The 19527-nt window shown below is 31.7% G+C and overlaps 8 protein-coding genes and 1 non-coding gene across 9 annotated transcripts; 2 read left to right on the top strand and 7 right to left on the bottom strand.

Moving 5' to 3' along the window:
* Positions 1-175: 175 nt before the first annotated feature.
* On the bottom strand, positions 176-2571 carry DFA_10348 (uncharacterized protein; the record flags this gene model as incomplete). Its single annotated transcript, XM_004354197.1, has 2 exons — positions 176-2257; positions 2332-2571. The coding sequence occupies 2 exons, from the start codon at positions 2569-2571 to the stop codon at positions 176-178; spliced, it is 2322 nt and encodes a 773-aa protein (XP_004354249.1).
* Positions 2572-2697: 126 nt separating this feature from the next.
* Positions 2698-4550, bottom strand: DFA_10349 (uncharacterized protein; the record flags this gene model as incomplete). Its single annotated transcript, XM_004354198.1, has 3 exons — positions 2698-3263; positions 3365-3764; positions 4080-4550. The coding sequence occupies 3 exons, from the start codon at positions 4548-4550 to the stop codon at positions 2698-2700; spliced, it is 1437 nt and encodes a 478-aa protein (XP_004354250.1).
* Positions 4551-4944: 394 nt separating this feature from the next.
* Positions 4945-7141, bottom strand: DFA_10350 (uncharacterized protein; the record flags this gene model as incomplete). The annotated part of the gene is made up of 3 exons (XM_004354199.1): positions 4945-5102; positions 5620-5846; positions 5877-7141. The coding sequence occupies 3 exons, from the start codon at positions 7139-7141 to the stop codon at positions 4945-4947; spliced, it is 1650 nt and encodes a 549-aa protein (XP_004354251.1).
* A 101-nt stretch (positions 7142-7242) lies between these two features.
* Positions 7243-7313, top strand: DFA_10351. Its single transcript has one exon. It is a non-coding gene; the product is annotated as a tRNA-Gly (tRNA).
* A 248-nt stretch (positions 7314-7561) lies between these two features.
* Positions 7562-8373, bottom strand: DFA_10352 (uncharacterized protein; the record flags this gene model as incomplete). The annotated part of the gene is made up of 2 exons (XM_004354200.1): positions 7562-8035; positions 8116-8373. The coding sequence occupies 2 exons, from the start codon at positions 8371-8373 to the stop codon at positions 7562-7564; spliced, it is 732 nt and encodes a 243-aa protein (XP_004354252.1).
* A 188-nt stretch (positions 8374-8561) lies between these two features.
* DFA_10353 (uncharacterized protein) lies at positions 8562-10249 on the bottom strand (the record flags this gene model as incomplete). The annotated part of the gene is made up of 4 exons (XM_004354201.1): positions 8562-8987; positions 9071-9261; positions 9335-9708; positions 9834-10249. The coding sequence occupies 4 exons, from the start codon at positions 10247-10249 to the stop codon at positions 8562-8564; spliced, it is 1407 nt and encodes a 468-aa protein (XP_004354253.1).
* A 229-nt stretch (positions 10250-10478) lies between these two features.
* elmoE (engulfment and cell motility ELM family protein) lies at positions 10479-15257 on the bottom strand (the record flags this gene model as incomplete). The annotated part of the gene is made up of 3 exons (XM_004354202.1): positions 10479-13143; positions 13234-13940; positions 14016-15257. The coding sequence occupies 3 exons, from the start codon at positions 15255-15257 to the stop codon at positions 10479-10481; spliced, it is 4614 nt and encodes a 1537-aa protein (XP_004354254.1).
* Positions 15258-15785: 528 nt separating this feature from the next.
* On the bottom strand, positions 15786-18233 carry DFA_10355 (uncharacterized protein; the record flags this gene model as incomplete). The annotated part of the gene is made up of 6 exons (XM_004354203.1): positions 15786-16493; positions 16572-16659; positions 16727-17042; positions 17291-17593; positions 17649-18108; positions 18189-18233. 6 exons carry the CDS (start codon positions 18231-18233, stop codon positions 15786-15788), a joined length of 1920 nt encoding a protein of 639 aa, XP_004354255.1.
* An 880-nt stretch (positions 18234-19113) lies between these two features.
* Positions 19114-19365, top strand: DFA_10356 (uncharacterized protein; the record flags this gene model as incomplete). Its single annotated transcript, XM_004354204.1, has 1 exon — positions 19114-19365. The coding sequence occupies one exon, from the start codon at positions 19114-19116 to the stop codon at positions 19363-19365; it is 252 nt and encodes an 83-aa protein (XP_004354256.1).
* Between the last annotated feature and the right edge of the window lie 162 nt (positions 19366-19527).

A 19527-nucleotide genomic window follows, 5' to 3' on the forward strand; every position in this document is an offset into this window, starting at 1 on the left:
TTTTCAGTCTCTTTATTAGGTGCCATAAATAATAATATAATTAAATTGTATATGAATGTGATTGTTACTGTGAAGGGATATAGAGACAACAAATATTTCAATACACAAACAAAATGAAAGGTATGGGGTCAAGAGTTGAAGTTTGAATAAAAAAATAATTAAATTACCAAGAATTTTATTTTTTAAAATGAATAGGGATGAAACCAATTTCTAATGCTTTATCAATAAAATGATTATATTCTTTTAAAGTATAATTATTAACTATACTATTATTATTATTATTATCTTTGTTGAAATTGTTGTTGTTTGTAGAGTTGAAATAATATTTATCTAAACATTGATTTAATATTCCAATATATTCTAAATGTAATGGAGGCGCGTTTAATCTATTTATAATTGATTGATATTTATCTAATTGATCTTGTCTAAAATATCTATAAATTCTTTGTAAATGATTAAAAAAATTTTGATCATATTTTAATTGTTTGTAATGTTTTGATGGATTTGATAACCATTCATTTAAATCCAAATCATTTGAATATTGAATCCAAATTGAATTAAATTGATCATCTTTCAATTCAGTTGCATAATAGATTATTTCAGATCTAATATATTCTGGTACTACTTTTAAAATATCATCAGCAAGTTGTTGATATCTATAATCTTCTTTTTCTTTTTTAATTTTAAAATATAATTTGAAAAAAGTATTGATTGAATTTTTAAATTGATTGATTGAAGTTTCTTCCAATAATAATGAATGGAAATTTAAGAATTCTTTTGCAAATTCATAATGACAAGCATTGATAATCATTGCAAGGATTTCAATCAATTGATCATTGGGATTGAGATAAACCATTGAAAGTATGTCATAAGCTTGTTTGTAGAGGACAAAGTTATTTGACATTGCAGCACTACAAAGGAAAAAATAGGTTTGAGTTTGATATTGAGCCATTCTTGAAAGACAAAGCACAAGTGACGGTGGGAGAATCCAGTCACCAAAATCTTCATCACCAATATTAGGCAAGTGTGGTGTTTTGAGTATCCTTTCCAATTCCAATATAAATCTTTGTCTTTGTGGATACTCTTGACAGGTATACTTTTTAATTGAATCCATTCGAGTTTGAAATACTATTGGATTTTGAAATACATAATCTTCGAATCGACTGATCATATGGGATGTCATATCATCACCCAATTCAATGATTGCTGCAATTGAATCTGCCAAATCAATAAAAAGTTTGTTGGCCATTTGAGTTGTTAAAAGATATTCTAGTTCATCTAGTTTTCTACCTTTTGGAGCGTGCAAGAGTGTTGATCTAATAATTTGTGGTGAAGCAACTTTTAGATTTGAAAAAATATCAATATAGTGACGCGAACAAAATACTGGATGTATATAAAGATCAAGTATTTGATCAAATATATCATTCTTTTTCCTTTGATTGTTGTTTAGTGCAAATTTGATAACATCCTCTTCACCATTGACCAATGCTTTTGAAATGACCCATCTTTCTAGTTGAAATATGAGATAGTCATTGTGGTTGTTTTTTCTCTGATAAACATATTGAATAAAATCAAGGTCTGTACCATTCTTTTTGATCTTGTCCATTAATTGGTAGCTTTGTCCATTTGAATGACGAGTATAGATTTCACTCTTTCTAGCATTCTCTCTGATAGCCGCGTTCTCTACGAGTACCTCTCGATAAGAATATTTACAAAAACGGTCCATGAATTGAATGACTTTATAGCGGTCTTGTTTCAGTGCTTGTAAAATGACCGATTCCACACCATCTACTTTTAGATTTAACCTTTTAACAAGTTGACAAATCTCTATCAATTCTAGATCATTCTTTTCATCAAACATTTTGTCTAGAAGAGACTGTTGTTGATTGTCTTTTTCTTGTTGTTGTAAAAACAATGATTGAATGTTTAAAAGATGGTATCTTTTAAATAGGTTTTGAATGATATTTACATCTCCAACGACCATGATTGCAGTTTGTACCATTCTATGCAACAACACTTTAGATTCTATAAATACATTATCATCTACCAATAAATCAAATATCCCTTTTGGTAAACACTCGACGTATCCGAACCAATCCCATCTTGAACGTTTCTCTTCATCCTCTTTTGATTCTTTGAAATTGACAGTAACCATTGTTTGAAATGGTCCAATCTCTTTTTTAATTCTATTCAAAAGGTATTCTAATACTCTATCATTTGAATAATAGATAGTTGATGAAATAATTCTTATTATTTTCTAAAAACAAAAAATAGATAGTTATTTGATTAGTCTACATTAAAATAGGATAGTTTAGAACAGTATTAACGTACATCATTATTTCTATAAATACCATCAGATGATTCAAACATTAAACTCCAAAGTTGATCTATATGTTTAAAGAATATATCATTCAAACCATATCGAATATAATCAATCAGAGTATAAAGTGATGATACTTTAACAGTTGTAATCTCTAATTGTTTGTGAATAGAACTAACATGATTGAATATCAATCTTCTAAGATAGGAATGATTAAATATCATTTGTAATGAATTCTTTTTCTCTTTCATCTCTTTTCTCTATATCTTTCTTTGCAAAGATGAAAAATGAAATAGAAAAAAAAAAAGACAAGAGCGCTTGTCAAAGGTTTCCAAAAAAAAAAGTAATTATAATACTACTTATTTATTTTAATATTTTTAGTTTTCATAATCATATGATTTGATTGTTAAGAGACAAGATTCTAATGATAAAATATGATTTCTAGATTGTTTAAATTGAATGAATCCACCAAATGAAGTTTTACTCTCAATCATGATACTTGTATCTTTTGATAATCTTCTAATTTGGAATTGAAATGGAATCTTTTCCTTGTTGAATCTGTAAATGTTGAGCCGAGTGATATTTGTTTGAAATAGGATATCATCAATTCGAAGAGGTTCAAATAAATCTAAATCCAAATCTAATCTATCTATATTTGATGGTAGAATAAGGCTATGCTCGGTATTGTCACTAAACCTTTCAATACATTGTCCATTTTGTGGTTCAGAGATTGTACTTGTTCTTAAAAATCGAATTGAAGATGGAATAGAGGTAATTCCTGTGAATCTAGGTACACATAATTTAGTGAGTGTTGGTGGTAATGAAAGTTGAAGATTTAAATTACAATTTGATTTTAATGATATCAAATTCCTTGGTAGTCTAATTGGTGTTTCAATGTCAAAACAATCACTTTCATCTAGGATTGTTAAATATTTAATTGAATCTATATATAGTGGAATCGATCTGCATTGCCAATATCAATTTTTAGTGTTTCCAGTTGTGTACAATGGGAAAATAGAGTTTTGGGAATGAATGTGTCCTCACAGTATATGATTTTAATTTTCTTTAAACCACTGGGTAAAGCTCCATACTTTGAATCTACTATATTTGAGGTTTCTGATAATTTTAAAGATTCCAATGATGATGGTAAATCAGTTGTGAGGTACCGGACTTTACATTTGAGATGTTTTAGTTTGAGAAGATTCTTGATGACTGGAGTGTTGTTGTAACCACCCTTTATCTCTAGTGTCTCTAGAGACAATAGATTGTCTAGAGATAATAGAGTCGATGAATAAACAGAAAGTGATACCAATGATGATGGAAAGATGAGCGGGAGACCGTCTGGAGATTGGATGTATTCGATGGAGAGGTTGGTCAATGTAGGTGGGAATTGAAAATACTTGTCAATTGATGTGAGGCAATCAACATGAAGTGTTGTAAGGTTCTTGTGGTTTGACAGTCCATGCACCAAGCTTAGATTTTTAATAAATTCTAGGCCAAGGGTAGTCAGATTAGGAGGAAGATTGATATCTCCCGACCCATCTTTATCCGAAACAATAAGACATTTGAGAGTATCTGGCAGATTCCTAACCATAGGAGGTGTATGACTTTCAATAGATTCAACAAAAAGGTTCTCCAAATGAGGGGGTAACCAGTCTGTTTGGTTATCGTTGAAAATTGATGGATTGCATTGGTACAAGATTAAATCCTTGGTTGTTGATGGTGGTTTGTATTTGATATTTGTTTCTTTAATGAATACCTTTGTGATGGGTACATTAGAAATGGGAGTAGTGTTGCTGTTAATAGAGACATTCCAATCATCTTGAATCATTTGATTGGCCAGTGCATTTTGAAATAATGATTCAAATCGTTTCATTGGATAACAACATTTCTTGGTTATGTGCTCCATATTATTTAAATGTATCCATTTAGACAAGGAAGAGAATGAAGAAGAGGAGGATGGTGGATCATTGATGATTGGGATATGTTTGAATGGTAGAGTAGGTTTAAACTTTTCTATAAAGTCTCTATAAAATGATCGACATGTCATCAATAGACATATAAGATCCAAGTTATCATCGATGAGATTGATTATCTTTAATAATAATATTGTTGATATCATTCCATACTGAAAATAACATCTATCTTTGTTTGTATCTTCTAGTAGTACATTACGAGTAATTAGTAGAGATCTACTTTGTCCGTCAATCTCTTTGATGTTAAGGTCCATAAGATTAGAAGAAGATTAAAACGATGATGTATAGAGTTGATATGTTGTGTTTCTATTTACAAAATAGAAAGTAAAAGAGATTAAAAACATAAAGAACAAAAGACAAAAGATCGTTGAGACCGGTGATAAAAATTGTGTTAAAATAATCAAAAAAAAATCAAAAAAAATCCCGATCATTCAAAAAATTGCACCAATAATTCAATGGTAGAATCCCTACCTTTCTATTATATTTTAATTAAAGATATCTCAAAGTAAGGTGAATTACTGTTTTGCCCTCAGGTGGGAAATTAAAAATGAGGCCACAAAATTTTTTTTTTAAAGTAATTCTTTTCCTGTTCTCTCCTATCGGGAAGAGTAGTACTCAGAAGTTACAAAGTTTTATTAATTATACATTTTAATTGACCAGCAAGAAATAAAGATTATCTCGAGAAGAATTAAAGTTAATTTGTTCTGGGGGTTGTCCATGTCTATGATACATGTTATATGGACGTTGATCATGTATCTTATTGTATAGTGTCAAGCATGTTGGATTGTTTTGGGTTGTTGCTTGTTCTAAAAATAAATTGGTTAAAGATATCGCTTTTTTTTTTTTTTTTTTTTTTTTTTTTTTCTCAGCACTATAGGCTGTAATATTGTGTTATATAATTATTCTATGTTATTATTATTTAGTAAATTATTATATTATTAATATTATTATTGATAGATGAAGAGAGAATAGAAGAAGATGAAGGTGTTGAGGAGGATGTGAAGAATGAGGTTGAGGTGATCGATTATAGATGTAGTGTACGCAGAGTCTTGTACCTCTCCAAATGACTAGGTAGTGCGATCTTGTAGACAGTAGGATGGTTGTAGTTGGAGGAGAATCGAAGGATGATAGTTTGTATTCGTTCTGTAATCGTATGTATTACTGATTCATCGGTTTGGTTCATTAGAGCCAAGTGCCATCGATTACACAATTCTAACGTCTTGTCCCAGTTTACTTTTATAATATGTCGCATATCACTTATCAATCTAGCTCGCAGGTATTGTTCAGTGAAAGGTTCATCTCTTTGGTGACGTAGATCATTACGTCGGAACCATATTCGTTCTAGTGTTGCAGCGACCAAGTTTATAGTCATTGGAGTTTGTTTGAGGTTGAGGAGGGTGATGTCCCAAACTGGTGGTGTAATGTTGTTGGCAGCAGTAACCTCTTTCAGTAACTTTACTGGTAGTGTGGTCTCCTTGCATTGAAAGAACAAATGCTTGGAAGATTCATCTTTGCCACACGATACACAGATTGAAGCGACTGGGTCACCCCTGACGAGCGGGAGACATTTGGTTACATACTTCCAAACCAGATCTCGACCCTTTGGTAGTACGATGGTAGAGAGAGCAGCTAGTGCATTCATTGGATACACTCTGTCGTCGGTTGCTAAGATCTTTTGGCCTGGGGTCGGGTCGTACACATTCCACTTTTCGTTGGCTATGGTTAGCCTTTGGAGGTACACTTGTTTGAGAGGTACTCTTCCTCTTTTGTCTGGTTCCATTGCTGGCTTGGGTACAGCCTCTCTGCTGACGTCGTAGGGTTGGGTAAGCTTTTCCCACTCGCTGCGGCAGAGGCGGACAAAATCGTTTGGTTTGTCTTGGTTGAGTTGGTCCATCCATGATTGGGCAAAGGAAACCTTTGCAACTCGGTCGTTCTTTACCTCGTGGAGGAACCTTTCGAACATCCATGCCTTTTGGGCACGGAATCTAGCGTTGAGGTCCCAGAGGTTGAGACCACCTTGGTCGATCGATCGTATGGAGCGTTTCTTGGACATGGTTCTTTTGGTTGGCTTGGTTGGGTCGTACTGACGGTCGTTGCTGAACATGAACCAATCAATAACCTTTTCCAATCTGGTGATTGCCTCGTGACTAGGTGATTCAAGGTACGTGAAATAATTTAATTGTGACAGACCATATGTTTTGAGCAAAGCTAATTTACCTCTATAGTTGTTGTTGTGTTTAGGTTTCCATCTAATCAAATCGTTGATTACCTTGTCAATACGCTCTGGAAGGTGTGGTACCAAACCAAACTGGTTAAAGTAGTAGCCGAGGTAACGTTCTTTGCTTTCCTTGTCCATCAGTGGGTACGGTAAATTGGTTGGACTGCCAGGTGACATGATCACACATTTGTCAGTGTTGACTTTGGATGATGTAGCTTTACAGAATAGCTGAATCCATTCGTCCATTAGTTTAAATTCTCGGATGTTTTTGGCAAATGTAGACGTGTCGTCGGCAAACTGGAGTAGCTTTACCCAGTTGAGGTGGACAAGAGGCGGTGGCTTTCTCTGTTTGGTTCCAAAAGCTGGCGGTGGGAGCATAGAGAGAGAGACTGGTGGCTTTGCAGTTGTGGTATCGATTGGCAAACCTTGTATGCGGCCGTCATTGATGATGCTTCTCGCCAGTGGCTCGGCGATGAGGGCAAATAGCGTCGGTGATATTGGATCACCTTGCTTTGTGCCTCTGACGGTGTGGAATGGTTCAGACAGCGAGTCTCCTACTCGTACACGGACTGAAGAGTCTGCTAGCATGGACATAACAGCGTTGACTATCAGTGGTGGAGCACCCATCTTGGTCAAGGTTCGTTGGATGGCAGGGTGGGAGACAGAATCAATGAGGCCACAAAAATATTTGAGGTCAAAAGATTAAGACCCAAAAAATCTTGCATCAAGCACCAATGGTTCAATGGTAGAATGGATCCCTGCCACGGATTCGATCCGAGTTCGATTCTCGGTTGGTGCACTCTTTTTTGTTCTGCTCTTTTCACATTTTTTCGGCATGCCGTTTTTTGCAATATATTCGTGTTCTCCTAATGGTTTCCTATCGATTGAGCTATCTTTCATTCATTTTCATTAAATCCTCACAAAGAAAATTAATCATATTTAAACAAAAAAACCCAACTACAAAAATATTTCCTTCGTACTCAAAAAAACTTTGTTGTAATTATATTTAATATACATATTTTGTTTTTTTTATTTTATATTTTCAATTTAACTATTAATTGTATACATTAAATCATTTCTAATTAAATATTTGTGACCTTTGATGATTGGACTACTAGTATGAAGGTTTTTATGAGGAAAGATAACGACCATACCCTTTTCAGCTCTGATTGAAGTAATATTACTAGTCTTGTATTCATCAGAAACTTTGTTTTGATTTTGTTCATTTGTCTCTGCCTCTACAAAATTTAATTCTCCTCCCTCGAAATCATCGTTTAAATAAAAGAGAATTGTAATATGACTACGTTGATAGTCTGTTTTGTTGTAAGGACCATCCATATGAGTTGGAAAATGTTGGTCTGTATCATAACGAATAAAACGATGACGTTGTGACAATCCACTATAGTTCCATTCAATATCACCTTTGGATGATGGTGTTGACAATTGTTTTGGTACATGTTCTTTAATTCTTTCACTTAATATATTTGCCAATTCTTCTGATGTTCTAATTACTCTAATTCCCTAGGGAAGAGAAATAAAATCAAACAAACAAATACAATTAATATATAAAGACATCTTTACTATCTAATTTGGGGTCATACCAATTTCTTATATTCATCATTTGGTTGATCACTCCAACCTCTAAATAAAACAGGTTGAACGGGTAATGAAGCATGTTTATCTGAACTAAATATACTATTGACAATCAGATCACATTCTTGATTTGTTAATACATTCTTTAATATTAAACCTCCTTGAATCTCTTTGATTGTTTGTACAGTGATAGTCTTTGAATCAAATGATTGATTATCAAGATGAAATTCTGTAATTAATGATGGTGATTCTTGAATTATATCCATAGTGAGATAAGATAAATGTAAAGATAAAAGAAAGATATGAAATGATGTTAAAACAAACAGTGTACCTCTCTACTTATCTTTTGTAAAAAATCCTAAAATAGATTATTACTTTTGATCTTTATCGATTTCATGGATTTTTTTTCGATGAATTTAGTTTTACATTTTTTGATTTAATTTATGTTTATTTGTTATTTAATCAAAGAATGAATTTCTTGAATTAATTGATTAATATTATTAGGACAATCGGCGATACTTTTATATTTTGATTGAATTGGATCAAATTCCAACATTTTAATCATATCCATTGTATTGTCGGAACAACAATAGAGTAGTGTTCCAAAAGCCATCAATAGACGGAAATCAATTTCTGGATCTTCTGCAAGTTTGTTGTCACATGTTAAAACATGATGTAGTGATGCCAACAATGAAGTAATTTGATCGTCGTGTTGACTTACACTCAAATAGAGTGAAAGGTTATAAGCAACAGTAGATACTGCACGTTTAAGTACCTTATCATTTGAATTTAATCCTCTAGTTGTACATTCAACCAATTTTGATAAATATTTTGAAAATATATAATCTATACTTTGTTTGTTTAAAAAACTATTTACAATCTATAAAAATATAATATAAAAATAAGTATAAAGTTTGATTTGATTTGTTTGTTTTTCTTTTTTGATTTAGTGATTTCACATACTAAACGTAAAGTAATTAATTCAGATTGTTTTGATAATTGATTTGAAATCATTTTATCCAATAGAGTTGATAAAAAGGTATTTGATGGATTTTGAATAAAATAACGATTACCATCATTTTTTAAGATTATAAATCTTATAATCTCCAATACTGGAAATAAATTTGATTCTGGTAATATTTTAATTAATGATTCTAAAAAATAAAATATAAGGTAAGTAAGAAATATATTATTTTTGTATGTTTTGATATTATTATTATTACTTACCAAGCCAAGTTAATAAATGTAAAGGAATAGTTATGGAAGGGGATGAATTTTTAATAATTGATAATAATGATTTTGAATTATCTTGATAGGATTGCATATCTATGGTTGGTTGAAATTTAACAAAATCCAATAATTTAGAAAATACAGAATCAATATCACCCTTTTCAAATAGAATTGGTTTGTTATTCATTAATAATGGTAACGTTAATTTTGAAGTTGAATGCCAATGTTGATTATTTAATTTTGGATGTGATATAGATGATGATGTTGTTGTTGTTGTTGATGAAGTGGATGGAGGTGGTAATTGTTTTGGTTGATTATTATTATTATTGTTATTATTTACAGGACCCATCATAGTACCCCAATTTTGTTGACTAAAGAAATTATTAATCATTGGTCTATATCAAACAAACAAACAAACAAAAAAACAAAGGGTTAGTATATAAATATATAATACATATAATACTTATATATTATACTAATTTTGTTTTGTACATACTGAATCATCATTCCAAAAGGAGTATTTAAAACTTCTCTTGGTAAACCAACAATATGATCGGGGATAGGTTGACCTAGTAGGAATTGACTACACTCGTTTGTAAAATGATTACAATTATTCTCCAACAAGTGATAGGTATCCATTCTAAAACGATCACGTACACCATCTAGAAACTCTTTAAATAGATCAGATGTAATCTCTGTTGTTCCTAGATTGATCACTTGTACCGGTCGACCATAAGGTGTTGCAAGAGGACGATCATTGAGTATACCACCACCAAAATACCATTCTCTATCATACACTACAATACCAGAATGCCAAATACCTTCTATCTGTTTACCAATCAATGATTGTGAAAACATTTTAGCCATACCATTTGATAAATCATATACATGTAATACTACTGTAAATGTCATTTCTTTAACTATTTAATATCTATTCTATCTATCTATCTATCTATTCTAATTAAAACTATATAGTTACTCTCTCTTCCTTCTCTCTCTTTGCTAAATATAAACACAATGAAAAATAAATGAATGAATCATCAAAAACATCATAATTTGTTGGGTGATTAATAAATTAGGTGTTAAAAATACAATAATTATAGTTTTTTGGTTTATTGATTAAATATTATTATTAATATTATTAATTTAATGAAGATGATAATAAACTTTGAGCAGATTGAGTTCTCTTTAGAGAAAATGAAACCTTTTCACCAAATATAGAGATTAATTTATCAACTTTAATGTTGGATGGTTGATCTTTAAATGTTACACGAGTCGACTCTTTTGAAACATCCAATCGTTCACCAAGCAATTTTTGGACTTTGAAATTATTACCAATGATACTATTACTCTTTCTTCTATTTGGTGATACATTGGAAGTATGATTAGTATTGTTCGAGGTGGAATGTATAACTGGAAGATTGGCACCATCTGTTGAATGGATTGAAGATGAAGAAAGTGAAAGTGGATTTACAACAACAATACTATTATTGGCAGATGATGATGATGATGGAGATGATGGAGATGTTTCATTATTATTACTATTACTATTAATTCCAAATGAAGATGGAGACATGGTTGAATACTTCTTATTGATTGATGGTGAAGATGGTAGCGAAGTTGATTTAAATGATGATGATGATGGTGATTGTTGTGGAGATGATGATAATAAACTATCAGATCTATCCTTCAATAAATGAGAATTAAATATATTGATAACTTTACCAACTTTACCACGTGGTGATAGTTTTTCTCCAATACTTGAACCTCTTTCTCTTTCTCTTTCTCTATCTCTTGGTGATGTTGGATTACTATTATTATTACTACTATTACCAGAGTTGGAATTGGAATTAGAATTAGACTGGTTGGATTGGTTGGTTGTAAAATTATTATCACCACTTGAAGTTAGGATTGGACGACCTTTGTTATCAACCATGTCAACAGCAGATTTACCAAACTTTTTCTTTAATTTGTAGTCTTTGACATTATCGGGTTGGGGAGAGACCGAGACATTTTGGTACATGTCGGCAGGTGATAAAAACTTTTGATTGTAGATGGTTTGTTCAACATCAAATCTTTCACCAAAGAATACTTGGAGTCGATGAGCTGAAGATTTACGACGACTCATTGTAACTCGATTAGATTCTTCGTCGTCAGATTCATCTTCATCATCCTCTTCTTCAAAAGCATCTTTTTTCTCTTCTTCTTTTCTTTCCTTTTCTCTATTTTTCTCTTCTGATTCTTCAAATTGTAAATCGTCGTCATCTTGGCTGTCTTCGAAATGATCCAAATCACCAACTTGAGCAATCGAACTATTCAAACTTGCTCTACATGAACTTGGTTGTTGATTGTTGTTAACATGTGGTGACTTTGGTAATGGTAATGGTTCATCCGATGAATTAATATCAATAAATGGAACAATAGCAATAGGTGGTACAACTGGTGGTGTTTGTTGTTGTTGTTGTTTTTGTTGTGGAGGAGTAGAAGATATTGTTTGTGTTGGTTGTGGCTGTGGTTGAGGTATTGGTTGTTGACTTTGAGGAGGAGTAGTAGCCAATGGAATAATAACACTTGAATGATACTTTGATTGACCTGCACTAGTACCCTTTCTCCACATTGATGATGATCTTTCCTTTGTCTCTTTTGGTTCCTTTTCCTTTTCCTTTTCCTTTTCTTTTGATTGTTTTTGAGTTGGAACCATTTCACCAAATAATTTGTGTAGTTTATGTTCACGAATATGAGTTGGTTGTGGAGCAAAGTTGACAGCTTCTCTTTCCTTTTTAATATTGATTCTTTCACCCAACACTTTTTGAGCTTTGAAATTACTTTTAATTTCCTCTTCGGGTGATCTAGTTTCAATATTGTCATCGTGGTGTCTAGGAGATCCATCGTCATCATCATCATCACCATCATCATAATAATGTATATTATGTTCCAGTCTCATTGTATCTTTTGATATTGGGACTCTTATACCAAAGAATTTGTTTAATTTGTTGATTCTAATATTATCTGGTTGTTGCAATGAAGTAGATGACGCTGATGTATTTGAAGATGGAGAAGTTGGAGAAGTTGGTGATTTACTTGTTTTACTATTTGTACTTGTATCAATATAATCACTTTCTTTGTACATTTGAGTTGACCGGATTCTCTCAGTATACTCTACTTGTTCAGTTTCAAACCATTCACCAAAGAATACGTGTAGACGATGATTACGCTTTTCAACCGCCTTTTTACGTAACCGTTCACATTCCTCTTCAAAATCTTCTTCGGCCATTGGTACAATCGTAGTAGTATTGTTGGTGGAGTTGTTGTTAGAGTTGGACTGACCACCAGGTGTGACAGTATCACCAAAAAAGTCTCTCAATTTAGTGATACTAACATTGGATGGTTGTGGAGCAAATTGGAATGCATGACTATCAATACGAGGATCAACTCTTTCTCCAAAGAATTTGGTTAATTTTTGACATGAAAAATCATATACCTTTTCTTCCATCTTTCTTCTTCTCTTTTCTTCTTCTTCTTGGTCTTCCTGACTTAATGGTGGAGTTGTAGAAGTTGTCGTAGTAGTTGTTGTAGAAGTTGTAGATGTTGTTGTAGTAGTAGCCAATGATTCAACTGCAACTGGTACATTAGTTGGTTGATTTAGGTCACTTAGGAATTCCAAATGTTTGAATTTTAAAATCATTAAATCATTCAACTCTAAACCAATGTTTAGTGGTTCATGACCTTCTAAAATCATAACAATCATATCTCTAAATTCCAATGATGATTTTGGTGAATGTTTAATTATATGTTCAATTATTTGTCTAAATAAAAATTAAATCAAAACAAAAATAGTTAATATTTGTTTCTAAATAGTTATTTGTTTTTCTTTTCTTTTTTGTTTTCCAACATACTTTGTAAAAGTCATAATTTGAGGGAAATCAGAATAAATATAAGCTTTTGAATTCCATAAAGATTCGAATAAAAATAATGTATAAACATAACATTCATCAAACCATTTGTTTGAACTAATTGAAATATCCCAAAGTGGTTGATCAACGTTTGATTGTTGTTGTTGTTGAGGTGTTACTACAGATGATTGTAATGAATCTTCATGACTTGAACTTTTTGATAACCCAGATGGAATTTTAAATAATGATGATAGTGTATGAGTAATTGAAATACCAATTGTTGCAAATGGATATGATTTTGGTTGTTCTTCTGTATCATCGCCGCCACCAGTGTTTGCACGAGGTGTTACACATGGTGATTCACTACTACTATTTGTTTCATCCATTTCCGTTGTTGTTGTCGATTTGGATTCCAATGCATTTGATAGAGTTTCACGTCTTGTTTGAGTCATTAATAAATATTGTAATGTTGAAGTATGGTGTTTGGCAAAATACGATAAATTACGTAATGCCAATAATCCAGTGACTCGGAAATCATCGATTGGATTTGTACCACGGAATCCCAATAACAACCATCGATGTGATTTAATTCTAAATGGATACGTTGATAATGTAGCATTCCATAAATCACTCAACATGGTTTGAATATTAATTTTCGTAGTATCGATTAATTGATTTCTTTGTTGATATAATTCTTTCATTAAATTGGTCTATAAGGAAATAATAAAAAGTATTAATAAATAAATCATTTAAATAACTTTGTGTGTTTGTATCTATCTACATACTCTGAGGAATTTAAATTCTTTTGAATTTGTAATTTTAATTGAATTACAAATAATCAATTCATTGATTGCTTTGAATATACCGTCTGTATGAAGTTTGGTTAAATAGTTTACAGGGTTTGATGATAGTAAATACATATTATTGATAAATGAAATCAGCTTTAATTGAACCGCAATTCTTTCCTTTTCCAATTTTTCTTCTTCCTCTATGCCAACTTCTTCCACATGTTCCACTCCAACTTGATTTAGATTTTGTTGATTATTTAAAAGTACAAGATAAAAATTTGATTTAAATTCCAATTGATTTGTTTTAATTGATTGATCAACCATTGTAAATAATGAAATATCTCCTGGACTATTCATCATTATACTACTTCCTCCACTGACACCATTATTATTATTATGATTAATGTTGTTCATGTTTCCGCCATTTAATAATACATTATTGTTGTTGTTATTTGTATCTAAAGATAAAACTGATAACAAGTCATGAACATTGTGTAGTTGGTCTTGATTGATTGCAGATAGGTAATCAACCAATACAGACAAACTTGGTAGTGTTGGATACTGATAGATAATCTTGATGATTCTATTGATAGAGTCACCTCCAATGATTAGATTACTTCCACCACTGCCATGGCTGCTACTACTAATAGCCAAACTAGGTGTTGAACAAGTTGAAGAATTTAATGGAGTAGATGGAGTGGTAGTAGTAGAACTAGTTGGTGTAGTTGATGGTGTTGTCGTTGGACTAGAGATTGACTCTGATTTCTTCTTTTCATGAATCCATAATAGTTTAATATGAGTATCTAAACTTTGAATATCACTATTTAATCTTGACTCTATTTCATCACCATTGTTTGCAACACATAGTAATTCAATGTGTTCTCTAATTGATAATGTTGTAGAGTTATTGTTACCACCATTGCCGTTTAATTTCTTTAAACCTTGTTCAATGGTTGAAATGTATGGAGTGAGTGGTTTAAGTTTATAAAAGAGTATAGATTGCTCTGAAATGATGGGGTCTGACGATGACTCTAACCACTTTGCCGTTTTAGAGTCTTGAAGTGAATAGTGTGATGCCAACACTTCGATCGATGTCTCGGTCAACCTCGCCAAATCCTTTCCGATACTATACTCTAACAAATTACGAAACAAATGTGTAATATGTGATTGATATGGAATATCATTCTTGAATTCATAAAAGAATTCATTCCCATTTGGATCATATACTAATACTTTCATTACTACTCTATTTATATTAATATATATATAACTAACTAACTACTCTTTCTTTTTTGTATTGAAACTTTTAAAAAGGATATGTTGTTGTAGAGGATAGGATACAACAAGAGAAAAACTGTTTGATTTTGTACTATTTAAAGCTGTGTGTGTGAGTGAGTGAGGAATGTTGAGGTCAATGTTTAGATATCTATCTGTGATTCTAGGATTAGTTCACACAAACACAGTGCAAATAGATGGGATGTGGTTAGTGTTGGTTAGTGTTGGTGACCCTTTGCTGCAGCAAAAACAAATGGTGTTTGGGTTTGAAAAAAAAAAAAAAAAATCTCGGGTCGCCCAACGGGTTTGCGACTCTTAATTCAGAGAATGGTCGTGTGCATCATCCCGATCATCATAATAAGGTCCAGAGCCCTCAATTGAATTCGATTTAACCTAACCCTTAAACATTGACTATTAATATAGGTTTTTTTTGTTTTTTTTATTACATACACAATAAAATATTATTTGTTGTTTGTTTTGATTTGGTTTTTCTTAGCCAAGAGTATTACCAGCACCCTTTGGATTATCATCCTTCCAATCATCCCAATCACGTTTCTTTTTGAGCTTTTCATGGTCTTCTTCTTTACCATCGACTTCTTCTTCGTCGTCACTCTTTTTCTCGCTTTCTTTGCCACCTTTACCCTTGACCATACCACCATTACGCATTTCGATTTCGACGGCTTCTTCGGGTGTCATTGTGGGCAGGATGTGGCTGGGTCTAAAGACCTTGTCCAACATGACACGTCTGCCATCTGGTAGTATTTGGAAGTTACCAATACCCGATGACTTTGGTGGTGGGGTAGCTGGAAGTACACCGCCATGTTTCTCTTTCAAAGCTGCTACCTCTTGTAACATGGTCACCTCTAAATCAAACATTTCAAACATTGAAATCGACTTTGAAATAGCTTCACGTAGTAACAAGAGTGAAAATGATCTTTCAACCTCTTCGTCACCACAATCATTCTCTTCTTGCAGTGCTCCATCTTCGTTTGATCCACCAAGTTTCTTTATCATTTCCATTCTCTTTTTTAATACATGTGACAGTTGCTCTCTCACCTCTTTGTCACGTTTACCTCTACTAATCAATTCGTTTCTTCGGTTTGCTGGATTTGGTTTACCATCTCTTGATATAATCTCCATATCATCTTTATGTACCAATCCAATCATTTCACATCTATTTATAAATGATATTATTTTATTCTACACAAACAAACAAACAAATATATATCATTAGTCATCCCTATACAAATCAAATATATGTATTTATAATATAGTTACTTTTGCATTCTTTAAATTTCTTAATCTATTTTCTTTATCAACCAATGCAACATATAAATCACCTAAATAATAGGGAATAAGTAAATATCTAAATAGAAAACAAGTAAGTAAGTATAAATACATATCTTTTCATTTCTCTCTCTCTTTTCAATTACTTTAATATATCAGTTCTAATATCATCCAATTCTTCATTCTTTGAAATCATTGCTTGTTTATCAAATTGAAATGAAGCCATCATAAAGTATTGAATGGCTCTTTTAACTTGTTGTTGATAATCTTCATCTGAACTAGACACTACACTATTCTGTAATTCATTCCATGTCTTTTGACCAAATGTAAATAATTGATACAATGATAAATCTCTTATATTTGTTGAACTCGTTGCTGTAGACGTAGTAGAACTCTCTAAAACTTTAGTTGTTGATGTCTTTTCAAGACCATCATGATCATTATTATTATCTGACATTCTATCTGTATAATATGTATATATACAATACAAATATATATATGTGTGTAATGTATGAGGGTGTGAACTAAAGAAGAAGAGTGTTGGTTTTCAGTTTCGATGATCATTCATTGCGCCCAAAATATTTATATTTTTAATTCTAAAAATGAGCTTTTATTTAAAAATGAGGAAAATTTAGAATGAAAAAATTTTGAATGAAAAAAAGTAGTGTTAGTTGGGTAGTAATATTATTATCGGAATATAAGTATCTTACCAGCCATGTAACTAACGCTCATCTTTTTTTGGGGGGGTATCAGAGTGATGTGAAACACCTTTACCTTGAAGAGGTAAAGGTCCATAAATCCAGGGTCGATATCCCTTGATGAATTTGCAAATTCCAAGCAGCAGAATGTTCTTTGCTGCGCTGGTGTCTCTGTTAAACCATGATTCGCATACTGGGCAATACATCCATTCCCATTTGATATCACATGGGAAATTTTGTTTGCCAAGAAGCTCCATTGTCTTTTTGTTGCCAAGAGACTTGCCAAATTCATAATCACTGGACGAAACAGAGTCGCTATTAGACTTGTTCCCATCCCCTTCATTATGAATTTCACCAATCTTTCTTTTACCACAATCAGTTGGAGTTGTTGATGATGTTGTTGTTGATGTTGATGATGATGATGATGTTGTTGTTGTTGATGATGTTGATGATGATGATGATGTTGTTGTTGTTGTTGTTGTTGATGATACAATTGGCTTCTTAATTGGGTTGGCCTTTGAGGGTGAATTTGTTTTCAGTTTATCAAATGTTTCCAAAGTATCTTTATAATCCTTTGCCAATACATCCTCTGGAAAGCATTGACATGGGTAAGGGTGCTTACCACACTCATTACAATTGGGCAGAGTTGACTTGAGTGAAATGACTTTGTTGTCATCAATATTTGAAAAAGGGGCAACTTGTTGGTGAACGTTATCGGTTGATAGTTCCAATTTGATCTTTGGATCTTGCAAATCTTTTTTGTGAGGGACTTTCTCCACAAAATTGGCATTGTGTCTTTCATGAATGGTTGCAGCACAGGTATTGTGAATCTAAAAAGAAAAAAAAATAATAATGATTAATAAAGCGATCCTAAAAATAAATAATATATTATTTATAAAAAGAATAATACCTTTGTAGTCAAATACTCGTTTATGAGAAATGCCCGATAACCCATGCTATTTAACAATCTCACAATTGTTTTTGGTCCAAGACCAATGGGTCCACCACCTTTGGAATATTGATAAAAGTCGCATCGTCCAACAACTAGCGCAAAAATAAAAGAGAGAGAAAGAGAAGAGAGAAAAAGAGAGAAAAAGAGAGAGATGGAACATTAATGATTGATTGGGTAAAAAGAAAAAAAATAATAATTTACATACAAACAATAGTTCGATTCTTTGGAACCGTGCTTGGTGAGATTCCCTTGATATTAATCATTTTGAATAGAAATAAACATAGATAGCAAATAAAAATAACTATATAGTGGAACTTCTTTAAACAAATAAAACTATTCAAAAATAAACAATTAAATAATAAATATATAAGTAAAACAAAACTATTCAAAAATAAACAAAAAAATAAAACAAATATATATATAAACAAACAAATATATAAACAAATATATAAACAAATAAAACAATTCGAATACAAATATATATAAACAAACAAATATATAAACAAATAAATATATAAACAAATATATAAACAAACAAATATATAAACAAATATATAAACAAACAAATATATAAATAAATATATAAACAAATAAAACAATTCGAATATAAACAAACTAAAATAGAAATAAAAGATGACTAGTACTTGTTATCTCAAAATCATTAAAAATTAAAAAAATGATCGAGTGTTTATTTTGATTGAAGGAAAAAAAGGAGATTTTTGAAATATTTTTTTCTCTAAGTCAGCAACCTACCCCTCAAAAGATATATGTCTATCTCTAACCATTAGTAATCAATAAACATTTAATTATTTAATCAAATTGATAATATCTTTAATCATTAATGAATTATCAATATTATAGATATATTTTAAGCATATTAATCATGAGTACAGCAACCCAAACTATCACTGCATCTCCATCAACATCAACATCAACCAATATAGAACAACAACAACAATCACCTCAAAAACAACAACAACAACAACAACAACAACAACAACAACAACAACAACAACAACAACAACAACAACAACAACAACAACAACAACAACAACAACAACAATCACAACACCACCAACAGGAGCATTCTTTCAACCATTCATTGGCAATCGCGTTAAACCAACATACCCATTAAGACAAGTTCAACGCATTAGAAAACAAATATCATCTACGTTAAATAGACATACAGGTGGCGACCAAGAACTATAATCAGAGGTTCTAAGAAGTTTCAGCATATCTAAACATGGAAGAGGTATCAAGATGTTGCTCGATCCCAAAGGAGAAAAGATCTACAACG

Source organism: Cavenderia fasciculata, assembly GCF_000203815.1.
Source record: "Cavenderia fasciculata unplaced genomic scaffold Scf_EU5ZYIE02H8LDV-5, whole genome shotgun sequence".
NCBI lineage: Eukaryota > Evosea > Eumycetozoa > Acytosteliales > Cavenderiaceae > Cavenderia > Cavenderia fasciculata.